At 37.8% G+C, this 13,375-nt stretch overlaps 1 protein-coding gene across 1 annotated transcript in view; it reads right to left on the bottom strand.

Moving 5' to 3' along the window:
- Nucleotides 1-13,375, bottom strand: part of LOC129743823 (MOXD1 homolog 1) — a 158,994-nt gene that overhangs the window by 29,138 nt on the left and 116,481 nt on the right. The window contains exon 2 of the mRNA XM_055736022.1: nt 7,292-7,444. Within this exon, the coding sequence (XP_055591997.1) occupies nt 7,292-7,444 (153 nt within the window). The remainder of the gene's footprint in view (nt 1-7,291; nt 7,445-13,375) is intronic.

The following is a 13,375-nucleotide window of genomic DNA, read 5'->3' as shown; positions in this document are numbered from 1 at the left end:
GGTTATTCAACTGGTGTTGCTCTTCTTGATATTGAAAAAGCTTTTGACAGTGTTTGGCACAAAGGTTTAGTAGCTAAATTAGCTCGATTTGATTTTCCTGTATATCTCACCAAAATTATTCAGAATTATTTGACTAGCCGAACCTTACAAGTAAGCTATCAAAATTCATGCTCTGAAAGGACACCCATTAGAGCTGGTGTCCCTCAGGGCAGTATACTTGGGCCAATTTTATACAATATTTTTACTTCTGATCTTCCTGATGTACCAGAAGGAAAAGGTAGAAGATTGTTTGCTGATGATACTTTGCTTTCAGCCAAAGGTCGAAATTTACGGGTGGTACGCAGTAGATTGCAACAAAATTTAAATTCCTTTTTGAATTACTTGAAAATGTGGAAAATTTCTCCTAACGCTTCCAAAACTCAACTTATTTTATTTCCCCATAAGCCAAGAGCAAATTTTTTAAAACCTAATGAAAATCATTTCATAACTTTTAATGGGGTTTCATTAGAATGGTCTGATCACGTGAAGTACTTGGGACTCACACTTGATCGGAATCTTACTTTTAAAAATCACATTGAAGATATTCAATCAAAATGTAATAAATACACTAAATCTCTTTATTCTCTCATCAACAGGAAATCCCGACTTTGCCTGAAGAATAAGATGCTTATTTACAAGCAAGTTTTTCGACCAGTGATAATGTATGCAGTTCCGATTTGGTCTAGCTGCTGCGCGACGAGGAAGAAAGCCATCCAGAGGATTCAGAACAAGGTTCTGAAAATGATTTTGCGGCTTCCACCTTGGCACAGCACCGAAGATCTTCATCGGATTGCAGGCATTGAATCTATCGAAGAGATGGCCAACAAAATCATCTCCAACTTCAGAGGCAAATCGATGCAGTCTTCCATCGCAGAGATTCGCTCTCTCTACAATTAGTTTAATTTTAGGATAGCTTTAGTTTTTAGTTTTAAGTTTAAAATATTTTTTACACTACAGGATGTTCTCCTTTATAAAAATGCTTGATTGCGCTCAGCAAATTTAAGTCAAATAAATAAATGTTAGTGATTATTTAACTATAGGGCTCTGAAAGTTCATTATTGAACTGAACACCTAATTTAATGTATTAATGTAATATAAATGTAATGATGAATTGGTACGAATAAAGATATATTTAAAAAAAAAAAAAAACAAAAGCTGCAGCTAAGAGAAGCTTAAAAACAAACTGGAAAAGGACTTTTTTTTCGAAAAAATCATCAAATTGGTAGCTTTAGGAATCCTTGTTCATTTTTTTTTCATCCATGTTGGGAAACAACCACAACAATTCGAAAAGTATTTGCAATATGCACTGTTCAAATAAGTTGAAATATTTCAGTTATTCGTGAAACAGTTTAAATGAATAATTTATGAAAAATATATCAACGAGCCATTATTACCTTATATGTTTCAAAATGGTTGGAAGGAAAACATGGTTGAAAGGTGTGAAAGCTACAACTAAGAAAGTTTTGAAAGTAAATTTCCTTAGTCCCTTAGTTTATGCAATTTTTGAAAAAAAAATTCCTCATCTCTGAAGATTTTCGTTGAACAAAACTTGTTTGTATAAATTTTTCAGTGAAAAAAAGGGTTCTAGAGGGTTAATCACACTCTGATTAATTTGGACATAAAATGTCACATCCCTATACCTTCCATAAAGGACAAAAGTGAAGTCATTAATTATGTTCATTCTATCGACATTCCTACTCAAAAAGTTTTCAATGGAAGTTATATGTTTTTCCTTCAAATCGAGCTGTTTTAGCGAATTTAAGTTTTCTCTGTTCGTTATGACATATACCATTAGGAGACGATGACATTTTTTTTAGGACGATGTCCCACACCGGTTCACAAAGATCAACCTTAAGTATTCAAACAAACCTCGAAAAAAGGCGAATGCCGTTTCGGAATGCTCTTCAGAATACTTCAAACTTTTTACGCCGAGCTGTTCAAATTGGTTCTTCCTCTCCCTACCGGCATTATTTTTTGGTAAAGCGAATAGTGCAATTTTTTCCCGTAATCTGATAAAGTGTTCGTGAAAAAGGGATTATTTTTTATCTAGATCGTCCATTCGGCTAGAAGGAAATATTCCACGGAAAATGCTAAGATTGCTCCTGCTGGCTGCTCGCTGCTATGAATTGCTAGCTGTCGAAATGAGACGTGTGGAATTAAAAATAACTGCAAACTTACATCTATGGCTCACGAAAACTAGTGTCAGCAGTCGATGTCTATACATTTCGTAACATTGAGAATTTTAATCCCTATTTCTCAGTGGGATTACATTTCTTATAGTAAGATTTCGGAACAAGATAACAGATAACTTGTTGATTTTATTCTTTTTTTTTTTAATATTATTGAGTAAATTTGACCTCTCCATGACATTACGGAATTTATGTATAGCGCTGCTAACGTAGAGCGATGCTCCAACACGTTCGTGGGATTAACGTGTGTAATTACTAATGGTAGAGGATTTCGAAAAATTATTAAGTGCCTCGAACAATAAGCAAATTACTTGTTACAAGTCGATTTAACATTGGTTAACCCTTTCCTTCCCATGGTAGCACAGGTGATCCACAACTTTGCACAGCTCGCATTTGAACTGGGCGCTTTGGATCAACACCATTTTTTCACCGAATGTGTAGATATGAGTGAAGAAACATTGCACAAAATTTGAAGAAAATCGGTTCGCTAGGTTTTGCTTGGCAGATCAAAAGCTACAAAAAAGTCGGATTTTTTTCGAATTTAAATCAAGTCGTCATTTGTTGCTCAATAACTTGACAAGTTTTTATAATTTCCTTCAAATAAAAATACTGACGTGCAGAAGGTTGCTTATACAAGCAGAATCAAATGATGGTTTACTTAGATTTCAACTAAAACATATAAATTTTTGAATAAGTAAAGTGGATCACTGGTGATACACTGGGAACAAAACGTACTTTTCTTCTTGTGCAGCTTCTTATCAATACTCAAGAAAATCATTTCGTCAACAAAAAAAATCGCTTCAGGATAGTTATTTCATCTGCTTAAATGACCACATGTCTCAAAATATTTGTAAAAGTTCAAGATTTTCTCGAAAAACGGCATGTTTTGTTTTCCTTGCGCAAAATGTCATGGCGGCCAATTGTTCAAGGCAAAAATGAAAATTTCAGATATTTCAATAAATAGACTTTCGAGGGATGTGTATACCAAAGAAGTTTTTCATCAAATAGGATCGTTTTAGTTTGTGATCAATGAAGTGATGAAATTCCATGTTTTTTTGCAATTATTTCCTGTTTTTTCATTTGCACCCAATGTGTTGTTATCTTCCCAATGGAGCACATATGATCCACCTCAAAACCCAAATTTATCAAATGGATCATTAAAGTAGGCTTAAATTATGCATCTTTTGTTCTAGAACTTTAGCTGCAAATCAATATTTCTATTTTTAAAACGTGAAAAACCTCGTGGGAAGGAAAGGGTTAAACTTTTCACCGGCACTTAAAAGCAAACATGATTGTAGTAATAAAAGGACTACGTTTCCGTATGGAATTCTGTTGACTACCTGAAATGAATTTTCATAATAGGAAAATAGTAAACTTATGATGTTTAGAATTTTATTAAGGGATATGTGGAGTGTAAAAATATCCCTTAATGTTATAAAACTTTTTGTTTTGTAGCTTTCATGTATCTATTTTCAAACGGTGGAGAATACACCATTTTTCATCTTTTCCCCACGTGCCAGGGAGTGAAACAGATAAGGTGTAAAATCACGCGACATAATCAAGGTCATAATATTTTGTACATCCATCTTTGACGTCGCCACGTTTGATGTTGACGTTGCACGAGAAGCTGCTCTAATCAGCGGAAGGAGCAGTTTTATGGGGCATCAACTTCCGGATGGTCTGGGACAGAAAAAATAAAGATATCCTTTTCCAGCTTCCGGTCAGCCGTCGTCGGTGACGTATTATCCACTTTTGTGAAGTACTTTATAAAAATGCTCTATACATATTTACGTTAACGGTCATCAGAAAGGAAACATCATAAAAGTCTATCCTTTTCTGCGCTTTTGCAAGATAAGTATTTTTATTCCGCCTAGACAGAACGTGGTCCGTGTGAGTGCCATAGCTATTGCACTATGACGTTAATGTCCACTCTGCCCGGAATTGGCCATATAAGCAGACAGGTTCCATGGAATGCGAAGACGCGCACCGGGCAACTGGAGTGCCATTTACTTTTACGTTTTCCAGCTACTGAACTATTCGGTGGGTGCATTATGATCTTCATTCTGCCCGGGAGTGCACAAACACGAGTGATTGTCATATGATTATAGGAACGGTGGCGCTTTTTCTTTGAAATGCGGAACTATACGAGGCAGCTTGTCAAAAAATGGGGGAAAATTGCTTTTGAAATTGTGATGAAAATATAGCATGCAACAAAAATATTTCCATATGTTTTGCAAACATTATTCTTTAAATTCAATATCTACTTAATATGACAGCACATATGTACAGAGTTTTTTTTTGAAAGATTACCAAAGAAATCGTTTATTTTAAAAATCAAATGACATTTCTTTTTCAAGTTTAATAGTATAAAATTCAGGAAAAATATTCAGTTAGGCTTCCGCTTTTCCAAATCCGAATTGCCGGGCCTTACGCTTAACCCCTGCCATCAGATTTTGTACAGCCACCTTGTCCACCTTCTTCGCCGCAGAAAGCCAGTTTGTCTTGAACTGCTGCTCGTCCTTAGCAGTTTTTTTTGTCTTCTTTAGGTTCCGCTTGACAATAACCCAGTTATTCTCAATTGGGCGGAGCTCTGGCGTGTTGGGAGGGTTCTTTTTCCTTGGCACCTGCACGTTGTTGGCGGCGTACTCCATGGCCTTTTTACCGTAATGGCAAGATGCCAAATCCGGCCAAAACAGTACGGAACAACCGTGTTTCTTCAGGAAAAGCAGCAGACGTTTATTCAAACACTCTTTCACGTAAATTTCTTGGTTGACAGTCCCGGAAGCTTAGAAGCTATGAAAATGCTGCTTTTCAAGCCACAGGTACAGATCGCTTGCCAAACCAGGCAACTCTCTTTGTCGTCTCTGCGGCTTCCGGTTTTCGATTTCCCCCCGATCCAGACTTCCTGGCTGTCGACAAACGTTCCCCAAACACTTTAATTACATTTGTAACGGTTGATTTGGCCACTTTTGGCGATTTTGCCAGCTTTGCGTGCGAGTAGCTCGGATTTTCGCGATGCGCGAGCAAAATTTTGATACGCTGCTCTTCTTCCTTGGACGGCATTTTGACAACTGAAGAGTGAATTCCAAAATCAAAATAGAATCAACATTCTACACACACACACCTTCAAAATGAGGGGTGTTCAGGTTTTTTAAATGCAAAATTGAAAGAAATACGTCAAGTTGATATTGACCAAATTTTGACCGTATCACCATTTAGGCCGAAGGTTATTTGGCCAAAAATTATTTGGCCGAATAGTCATTGGGACGAATGGACGATAGGCCGAATGGTCATTAGGCCGAATGGTCGTAAGGCCGAATAATCGTTAGGCCGACTGGTCATTAGGCTGAATGGCCATTTGGCCGAATGGTCATTTGACCGAATGGTCACTAGGTCGAATGGTCACTAGGTCGAATGGTCGTAAGGCCGAAATATCGTAAGGCCGAGTGTTCGTAAGCCTGAATGGTCATTAGGCCGAATTGTCATTAGGCCGAATGGTCATTAGGCCGAATGGTCGTGAGGCCGAATGGATGCTAGAAGGTCGTTAGGCCGAATGGTTGTTAGGATAAATGGTCGTTGGGTCGCATTAATGTTAGGCCTATAAGACATATTATTGCTTTTTTTTGCATGTAAGGCCGATCAGTAGTTAGGCCGAATGGTCGTTAGGCCGAATAGTCATCAGGCCGAATGGTCATCAGGCCGAATGGATGCAAGGCCGGATTCGTCTATTCGTCTTTGCGACTATTCAGCCTATCGTCCATTCGGCCTTACGTCCATTCGGTCTAGTGATCATTCGGCCTAGTGACCATTCGGCCTAATGGCCATTCGGCCGAATAGCCATTCGGCCTAACGACCATTCGGCCTAATGACCGACGATTCGGTATAGTGACCATTCGGCCTTATGACCATTCGGCCTAGTGACCATTCTTCCGAACATCCTTTCGGCCTTGCGTCCTTTCGGCCATACAGCGGGTAAAACGGACACATCCAATATTTCGAAAATTACTATGTTTGGCACAAATCTAATGATGCTTATCCTCATTTACCTTAGTGTACCAACACTTTCGAGACCCTTTGTTTATTTGTGTAGAGTCAAGGTCTCATAAAAGTAAACCAAAAATAGTCCATAACTCTCAACTTTTCCGAAAATTTCAATCGTTTTCAAAAATGGAGTGTTGATTAGGCTTCTCTTTAACCATCTGGAGGAAAATCAGCAAATCTTGAGCTTGAGCAGCAAACTTTTTGAAAAAAAGTTGCTAAGGCGGGTAAGACGGACACCTCAAGGTCGGGTAAAACGGACACATAAGTTTTTTTCAACTATTTCAAATTTTCCATCGGTTTGGATCCTCCATATGTCTTCCAAAGACCTTTGAAATTGTCGGTCGAAAAACACTGAGCATCTTAAACTGGTTTTATGGCCTGTAAAAACTGGAGCCTTGACAGAGACGGAATTCCAAAAACCACTGTTTCGCCTCTAGACAGTTGGTATCATTGGTGTACCTTTTCTACACAGTGTCCGCTTTACCCGACCATTTCTGAAAAGTGTAAATTGCAAGCAGGAAATTGACTAATTTCAATGGTTAACGCGATAGCAAACAACCTAAACTACCCATCTGCACGAAAACTGATTTTCTATTGTAATTCTACCTTAGGGTGTCCATCTTACCCGACTTTCCCCTACTGTCCACTACACCAATGTCAGCAACAAAATTTACACAGGTTGTTTATTTTGAACACTTAATGTGTGCTTTTCTTAAAAACTGTTCAATTCTCGCAAAAGAAAATCGGACATTAAATCGAGCATCTCTGCTGGTCCGTTAACCCCACAGGAAATATTGAGGTACATAGTTCCAGGAAATCGGATGCCTTTCTCCGGTCATCAGAATTAACTTTCGATTGAAATCTCTTATACAGTAGGTACAGAAATAGAAACTCGTTAAGGATAAGACGGATTACTTTTCTCAACACCTGTTGTGAAGACACAAAATATTAGCGCTAGGGCATTTTTGCCATCAGAAAATGCAAGAAAGTGAAATACCGAAACAGCATACAGCAACACTTACCCCGATAATCACATCATGCGGGTCGCAGGTTTCCAGGGCTCGCCGGAAGGTGACGGTGGTGTGGGTCAGATTTTGGTATCCGCTTTCCACGTGGTAATTTTGTGTGTCATCCTGGATCGGCGCTCGGCTGTTGTCCTTGGCTCCGTGGCAATCCTGAAAATTGGAAAAAGACCGAAAGAGAAAAGACGGTAAATCTCCAGCAATGAAATGCTATTACCTGGCAGCAAAAAAAAAAAAAAAAAATAAAATAAAGGAAAGCGGCGGAATTTGTCATTTTATCTGGTCAAATTTAATCTCTCCTCGGTGGAGATTTGCTTCTTGAAAATATGAAAGGTTGCCTCTTGCACAAGGTACTCATTCTTTTCTTTGAAGTTCTATGTTATGTAGGGGGGTTAGCATATGTGTAGGTATGCAGGTATTGATATATTCTTTAAACGAGCGAAAAAATATGTAAATTTTGTAAGAATGAATTGTTGTGAGCATAAAATTAAACGATTATGTTTTAAATAAATGTATTATATACAATTTTTAAAATTTACAAATAAATTATTAAGGCCTTTAACTCATAATGTTTTTATTTTTAAATAATTCTTATAATGCAAGAAGAAATAATTGTTAGAAAATGCTTTAAATTTTTGTTCTAAATTCTACAACACAGTATATAAAACACATCCCTAGGAAACTTCAGCAACAGGAAGCGCTCAAGCCGAAATAGAATCTCAGAAAAAAGACCAGCATCCGGCTTGAGGGCGGAAACGTTAACCGATGATTTCCGTTACGGACCACACATGGATGAAGAAATAGGAGTTCAATGACGAAACTAATGTTAGCATGATGATGATGGTTATTTGCGATTCACGTTCTTGGCTTGGGAGATAAAATTTCCTTTCGACGGGGCATTTTTTCTTGTATTAATTACCCAGCTGTGTGTCTTGTAAAAAAAACACATTTAGAAATGAGACTGAACATTATGTAGAAATTACTGTAAATTTTCTCGATTCTTTGCTTCATGAGAAAGTTATGAACTTACTTGTTCGAAAAACGTTTGTACAGGCACAAATTTTGAAATTTGAATTTGGAAATCAGCAACAATATGACTTGGACCCAATGATTTATTATTTATTCCGATAAACTGTGTAAATTATTTCTTATTTCAATCTGAGGAGAAGCATTTGTCAGCTTTGTGATTGAAAAATAGTCATTAAAGTAGAACGACTTTGTCGTAATAAACTTCACTAGTCATATTGTTACTTTCCGCGTTTGATCACAGATGCCGCTGGAATTAAACTAAATATTTGGAATTTTGATTAAATTAGGAATTTTGATAGTAACAACCAACTTCTGCAATAGTGGGTTTAAAACTATTGCTTTCTACGTATACCATACTATGGCTTCTGTTCCATGACTGGAGTATGTTTTTCCTTTTGCTCATTTAGTTTATCACTTCCTGGAGTGTAACTTAACGTCGCGACATGCTGCTGCACATCCCTTTGGTATGCCACAGTAGAATGGTTCATTAGACTGAGTCGATTTGGGGTCATTTTTGAATTTCTCAAACCCTGGGGCCTAAAAAGCTTCGTATTGGTCCAAAACTCATCCATGATTTTTTGTAGAATTTTTAAGCAACGTTTACATGAGTAAATTTGAACTTTGTGCCAATTTATAAATTCTTTAAAGGAAATTTTATAAATTGGCACAAAAACTGTCACCTCTCTTGGTCCCACAGAAGAAACAAAAATGATGTTGATTTTTCAGTACAAAATATTCAATTTTTCAATACAAACCTAAAAGTTCAAATTTACTCATGTAAACGTTACTTAAAAAATCTGCAAAAAATCATGGATGAGTTTTGCACCAAGGCGAAGCTTTTTAGACCCCAGGGTTTGAGAAATTTTAAAAGACCCCAAATCGACTCAACCTAATAGTTCATGCCCTATCAGAGAGCATTTTGTTTGCACTAAGTTGCTGTTGCTGCTATTTGCCATCATTGAGTCCCTGGTTTGTGTAATAATTCTTCAACTAAGGTAGTCAGAAAATAGTATTTATTACACGACGGTTAAATTACATGTTGTCGGTTCTTCACTTCTATATTGACTGACGCAGCAACTCACTTTCTAACTGTATAAAGGTGTCCCTACAATAATGCATGTATGTGTGATGGGAAAGGTAGGAACAGAGAATAGAAACACTGAACAAATAATTCACATTTATTACACGTATTCTTTTTTTTTTTTTTTTGTTTTGTTTTGTTTCTCATTTTAGTGGTTTTGTGCCAACGTAAGAACTTATACTACACATATAATATACGGCGTATTACAGGACACAACACTTGACGTTCTTACTAACATAAAAGGATTTAAAATTACCTTTCTTGTCGACCGGTTTCGGGCTCGATGTTGCCCATCTACAGGACGATGTCCGACTGGTTACTCAAAAGAAAAACACTAACACAGCTTCATACTACCGCATAGTATTCGTCGAAGGATGGTCATATCATTTTTGGTTGGCCAAGTTGAAAAGAGGCGATATGATTGGCGGGTCGTCCTCGTTCATTAAAGGCCTCTCAGAAGTTGTTATAAACATGGATTCCCAGGCATTTAAATGTGACGCTTTGCGTATACATTTTTTGAATCTAACCTTTTACCAATCTATAGAGTGGTTAGATTCCGATGCGTGGGCGGCTACGCTGGATTCGTTGGTTTTGTTATTGTCCACAGCGTTTTTATGTTATTTTATTCGTGTTTTAAATTTTCGTCTTGTCTGGCCAATATAAACTGCTGGACAAGTCTCACACGGAATCTCGTAAATTCCGGATCTTTCTTCCGGTGGGACTTTGTCTTTCAGTGACACCAACCGATCTTTTAAGGTGTTGGAGCTTTTAAATCCTTTTATGTTAGTAAGAACGTCAAGTGTTGTGTCCTGTAATACGCCGTATATTATATGTGTTGTTTTGTTTGTTAGTAAGAAAGTTATAGGAAATGTTAGGGATAGTATAGACGCAGTAGTTAGTACTGCCATTGGCCATAACGATTTGGTGGCACAACAATTCTTCCACTTCGAGTCATTAGAGGTGCATTTGATGGCGAGTCTGATGAATGACTAGAGAACGAGTGGAATGAATCATCCTCGGATTCGAAGTCACTAAACCCCAGAAAATCAGGCTCATCAGTATCAGTAGGTGGAGGAGAATAAGAGTTATTTTCAGGGTTTATTTCATTACGTACGTACGGAGGACTTACAACCTTTTGAGATGGAGAATCAACTGTTTTTGGGGAATGATTTTCATCAAGTATTATTTCTTCCAAATTTACTTCGCTGTTAATCGTAGGCGATAAGAAACGACGATTTCGACGGAAATGATTTCCAAAGTCATCTTTGACAACATATGATCGATTGTTCACTTTTCTAGTTATAACACCATAGCGCCACTCTCTGGAGTTCTTCCGAAACATGACCTTCTGTCCCACTATCAACAGTGACAAAGGCTTTGCATTTCTATCGTAGTACTTCTTCTGGTTCTCACGCTTTTTTTCGTGTTTACGACTTATTAATGTATTATTAACATCAAGCTTGACCAACAGCGACTCATCAATCGGTAAACGGGTTTTCAACTGCCTTCCAAAGAACAGTTGGGAGGGAGACATCTGCATGCTAGCTACTGGCGTTGTATTGTATTCAAGAAGACGATATTGGTATTGTTCTACATCATCGGCCTCATAACACCTTTTCAGTATATTCTTGGCAATTGCAACTGCTTTCTCGGCAAGACCATTGCTCTGAGGGTAACGAGGACTTGAAAACATCAAAGATATGTTGTTCCTGTTTGCATACCTATCGCATTCCAATGAATTGAACGGCACGTTATCACTGCGAATTTCTGTAGGGTAACCATAATGATCGAACATTTTATCAAATATCTTACATACACTGGACATTGTTTTATCTGGCAGTTTATCACAACAAATCCAGCCTGAATAAGCATCAATAACCACCAACCAGTCGTAACCACCATATTCGAAGATGTCAGTGGAAACTTTTTGAAAAGGATAGTCTGGAAGTGAGTCTTGTTCGAGGGGCTCTTTCTGGTTGTTTCGTTTGAATTTTTCACAAATAATACATGTTTCTACTAATTCTTTTAGATCGTTCGTCATACATGGCCAGAAGAACTGCATTCTGGCTCTGGCAAGTGTTTTTTTCGATCCCGAGATGTGGTGCATGAAGCCATTTGCAGATAAGCGATTGCAATTCGGTTGGAATAACTAGTCTATGGTTTTTGAAAAGTAACCCGTTTTCATAATGCAACTCCTGACGAAATTTATAGAAGAGTTGACCTAAGTCATCCAGAGCGTGAAACGAAGGCCATCCACATCGGACATATGTAACGATCCGCTTGTACCGTTCATCCTTATTCAGAGTCTCTACATAGCGGTTATAATTCTCTTCGGACATGCATGCACGTTTAGTTAAACTGTGTACCATTCCTTCAAGCTGCGGGTCACTTTCTTCAGTGGTTTTTAAAGCAGCTCGTGATAAACAATCTGCTACTAGCATATTCTTTCCTGGTAAATACACCAGAGATAATCCTGGATATTTGAGCAAAGCTAAAAACATTCGTTGCAATCGTGGGGTGACGTCATCTATATCCCGCTTAATCAGGCTCTCGAGTGGTTTATGGTCAGATTCTACTACGAATTCTCTTCCGTATAAGAAATTATGGAACCGAGTGCACGCGAAAACGACAGCGAGCAACTCTTTCTCAATTTGAGCCCATTTCTGCTCACTTTGGGTCAACGTACGAGATGCAAACGCAACAGGACCATTATCTTGTAAAAGTACACATCCTAGACCATCTTTTGAGCTGTCTGTTTGAACCTTACATGGTTTTGTGGGATCAAAAATTGCTAGCACCGGTGCCTTCCCTAACGACTCACATATATCGCTGAACTCTTCATCATGTTTAGCCGTCCAGTTCCATTCGACGCCATTGTGAGTTAAGTGTCGTAGATTGGCAGTACGCTTAGACAAATTTGGGATAAATTTTGCCAAATATTTTAGCAATCCAAGAAGTCTGGAAACATCTGTCACGTTAGTTGGTTTAGGCATGTGCGTAACTGCTTTAACATCTTTGTCTAAGGGAGATATTTCTCCTTCACCAATTGTATGGCCCATAAATTTTACCCGTTTCTGACGGTACTGTAATTTATCTGGGTTAAATTTAACATTATTTTGCAAAGCTCTTTCTACAACTTGAGACAAAATCAGATCATGTTCATGCTCATCAATTCCTGCAATCGCCATGTCGTCAAAATAGATCTCTACACCAGCTATGTCACCAAATATTTGCACCATCCGTCGTTGGAACATTTCGGGTGCGCTATTCAATCCAAATGGAACTCTATTCCATCTGAATCTACCAAAAGGGGTCATAAATGTTGTCAAATTTGAACTTTGCTCATCTAGTTTCATTTGCCAAAACCCGCTACTCAAGTCCAATACAGAAAAGACACTTTTACCGGACAAACGACTGAACAGATCTTCTTGCGTAGGAATCAAATAATGTTCTCGCTTAATACACAGGTTAAGGGGTTTGGGATCTAGACATATACGCAGCTTGCCGTTAGGCTTTTCAACTACCTGCATATTACTTACGCAATCTGTGGGGTAATCGACCGGAGAAATTATATTTTGCTTAACCATGTGATCCAACTCTTCCTTAACTCGGTCATACAACGCCAGAGGTATTCTTTTTTTATAATGTATTTTTTTTTTTTTTAAATTCTTTATTTGAAACGGCTCATACCTTTAGGCTTTAAGGAGCCAAACTCGTTTTGTTTGATTACAATTCTGTGCTTATATCTAGTTCACTTTTTGAAGAGAAGATAGAAGATAGATAGGGAAATGTGAAAATAAAAAGAATTATAGACGAAGATCAATAGCTTTTAGGAAAAGATATATTTCAAACATGTAGTCCAAGTCTATCACAGCCAGCACATCTCTCACTGGAACATAGGGTGGTTTTCCTCGGGCCCTAAGGGAGTCTATAAAATTCGTTCTGGCGACAAAATGGACCTCGCAAATTTATAA

Source organism: Uranotaenia lowii, chromosome 2 (genome assembly GCF_029784155.1).
Source record: "Uranotaenia lowii strain MFRU-FL chromosome 2, ASM2978415v1, whole genome shotgun sequence".
NCBI classification, from domain to species: Eukaryota; Metazoa; Arthropoda; class Insecta; order Diptera; family Culicidae; genus Uranotaenia; species Uranotaenia lowii.
Note: the sequence above shows the minus strand (reverse complement) of the source record. Positions and strands in the feature narration are given on the sequence as shown.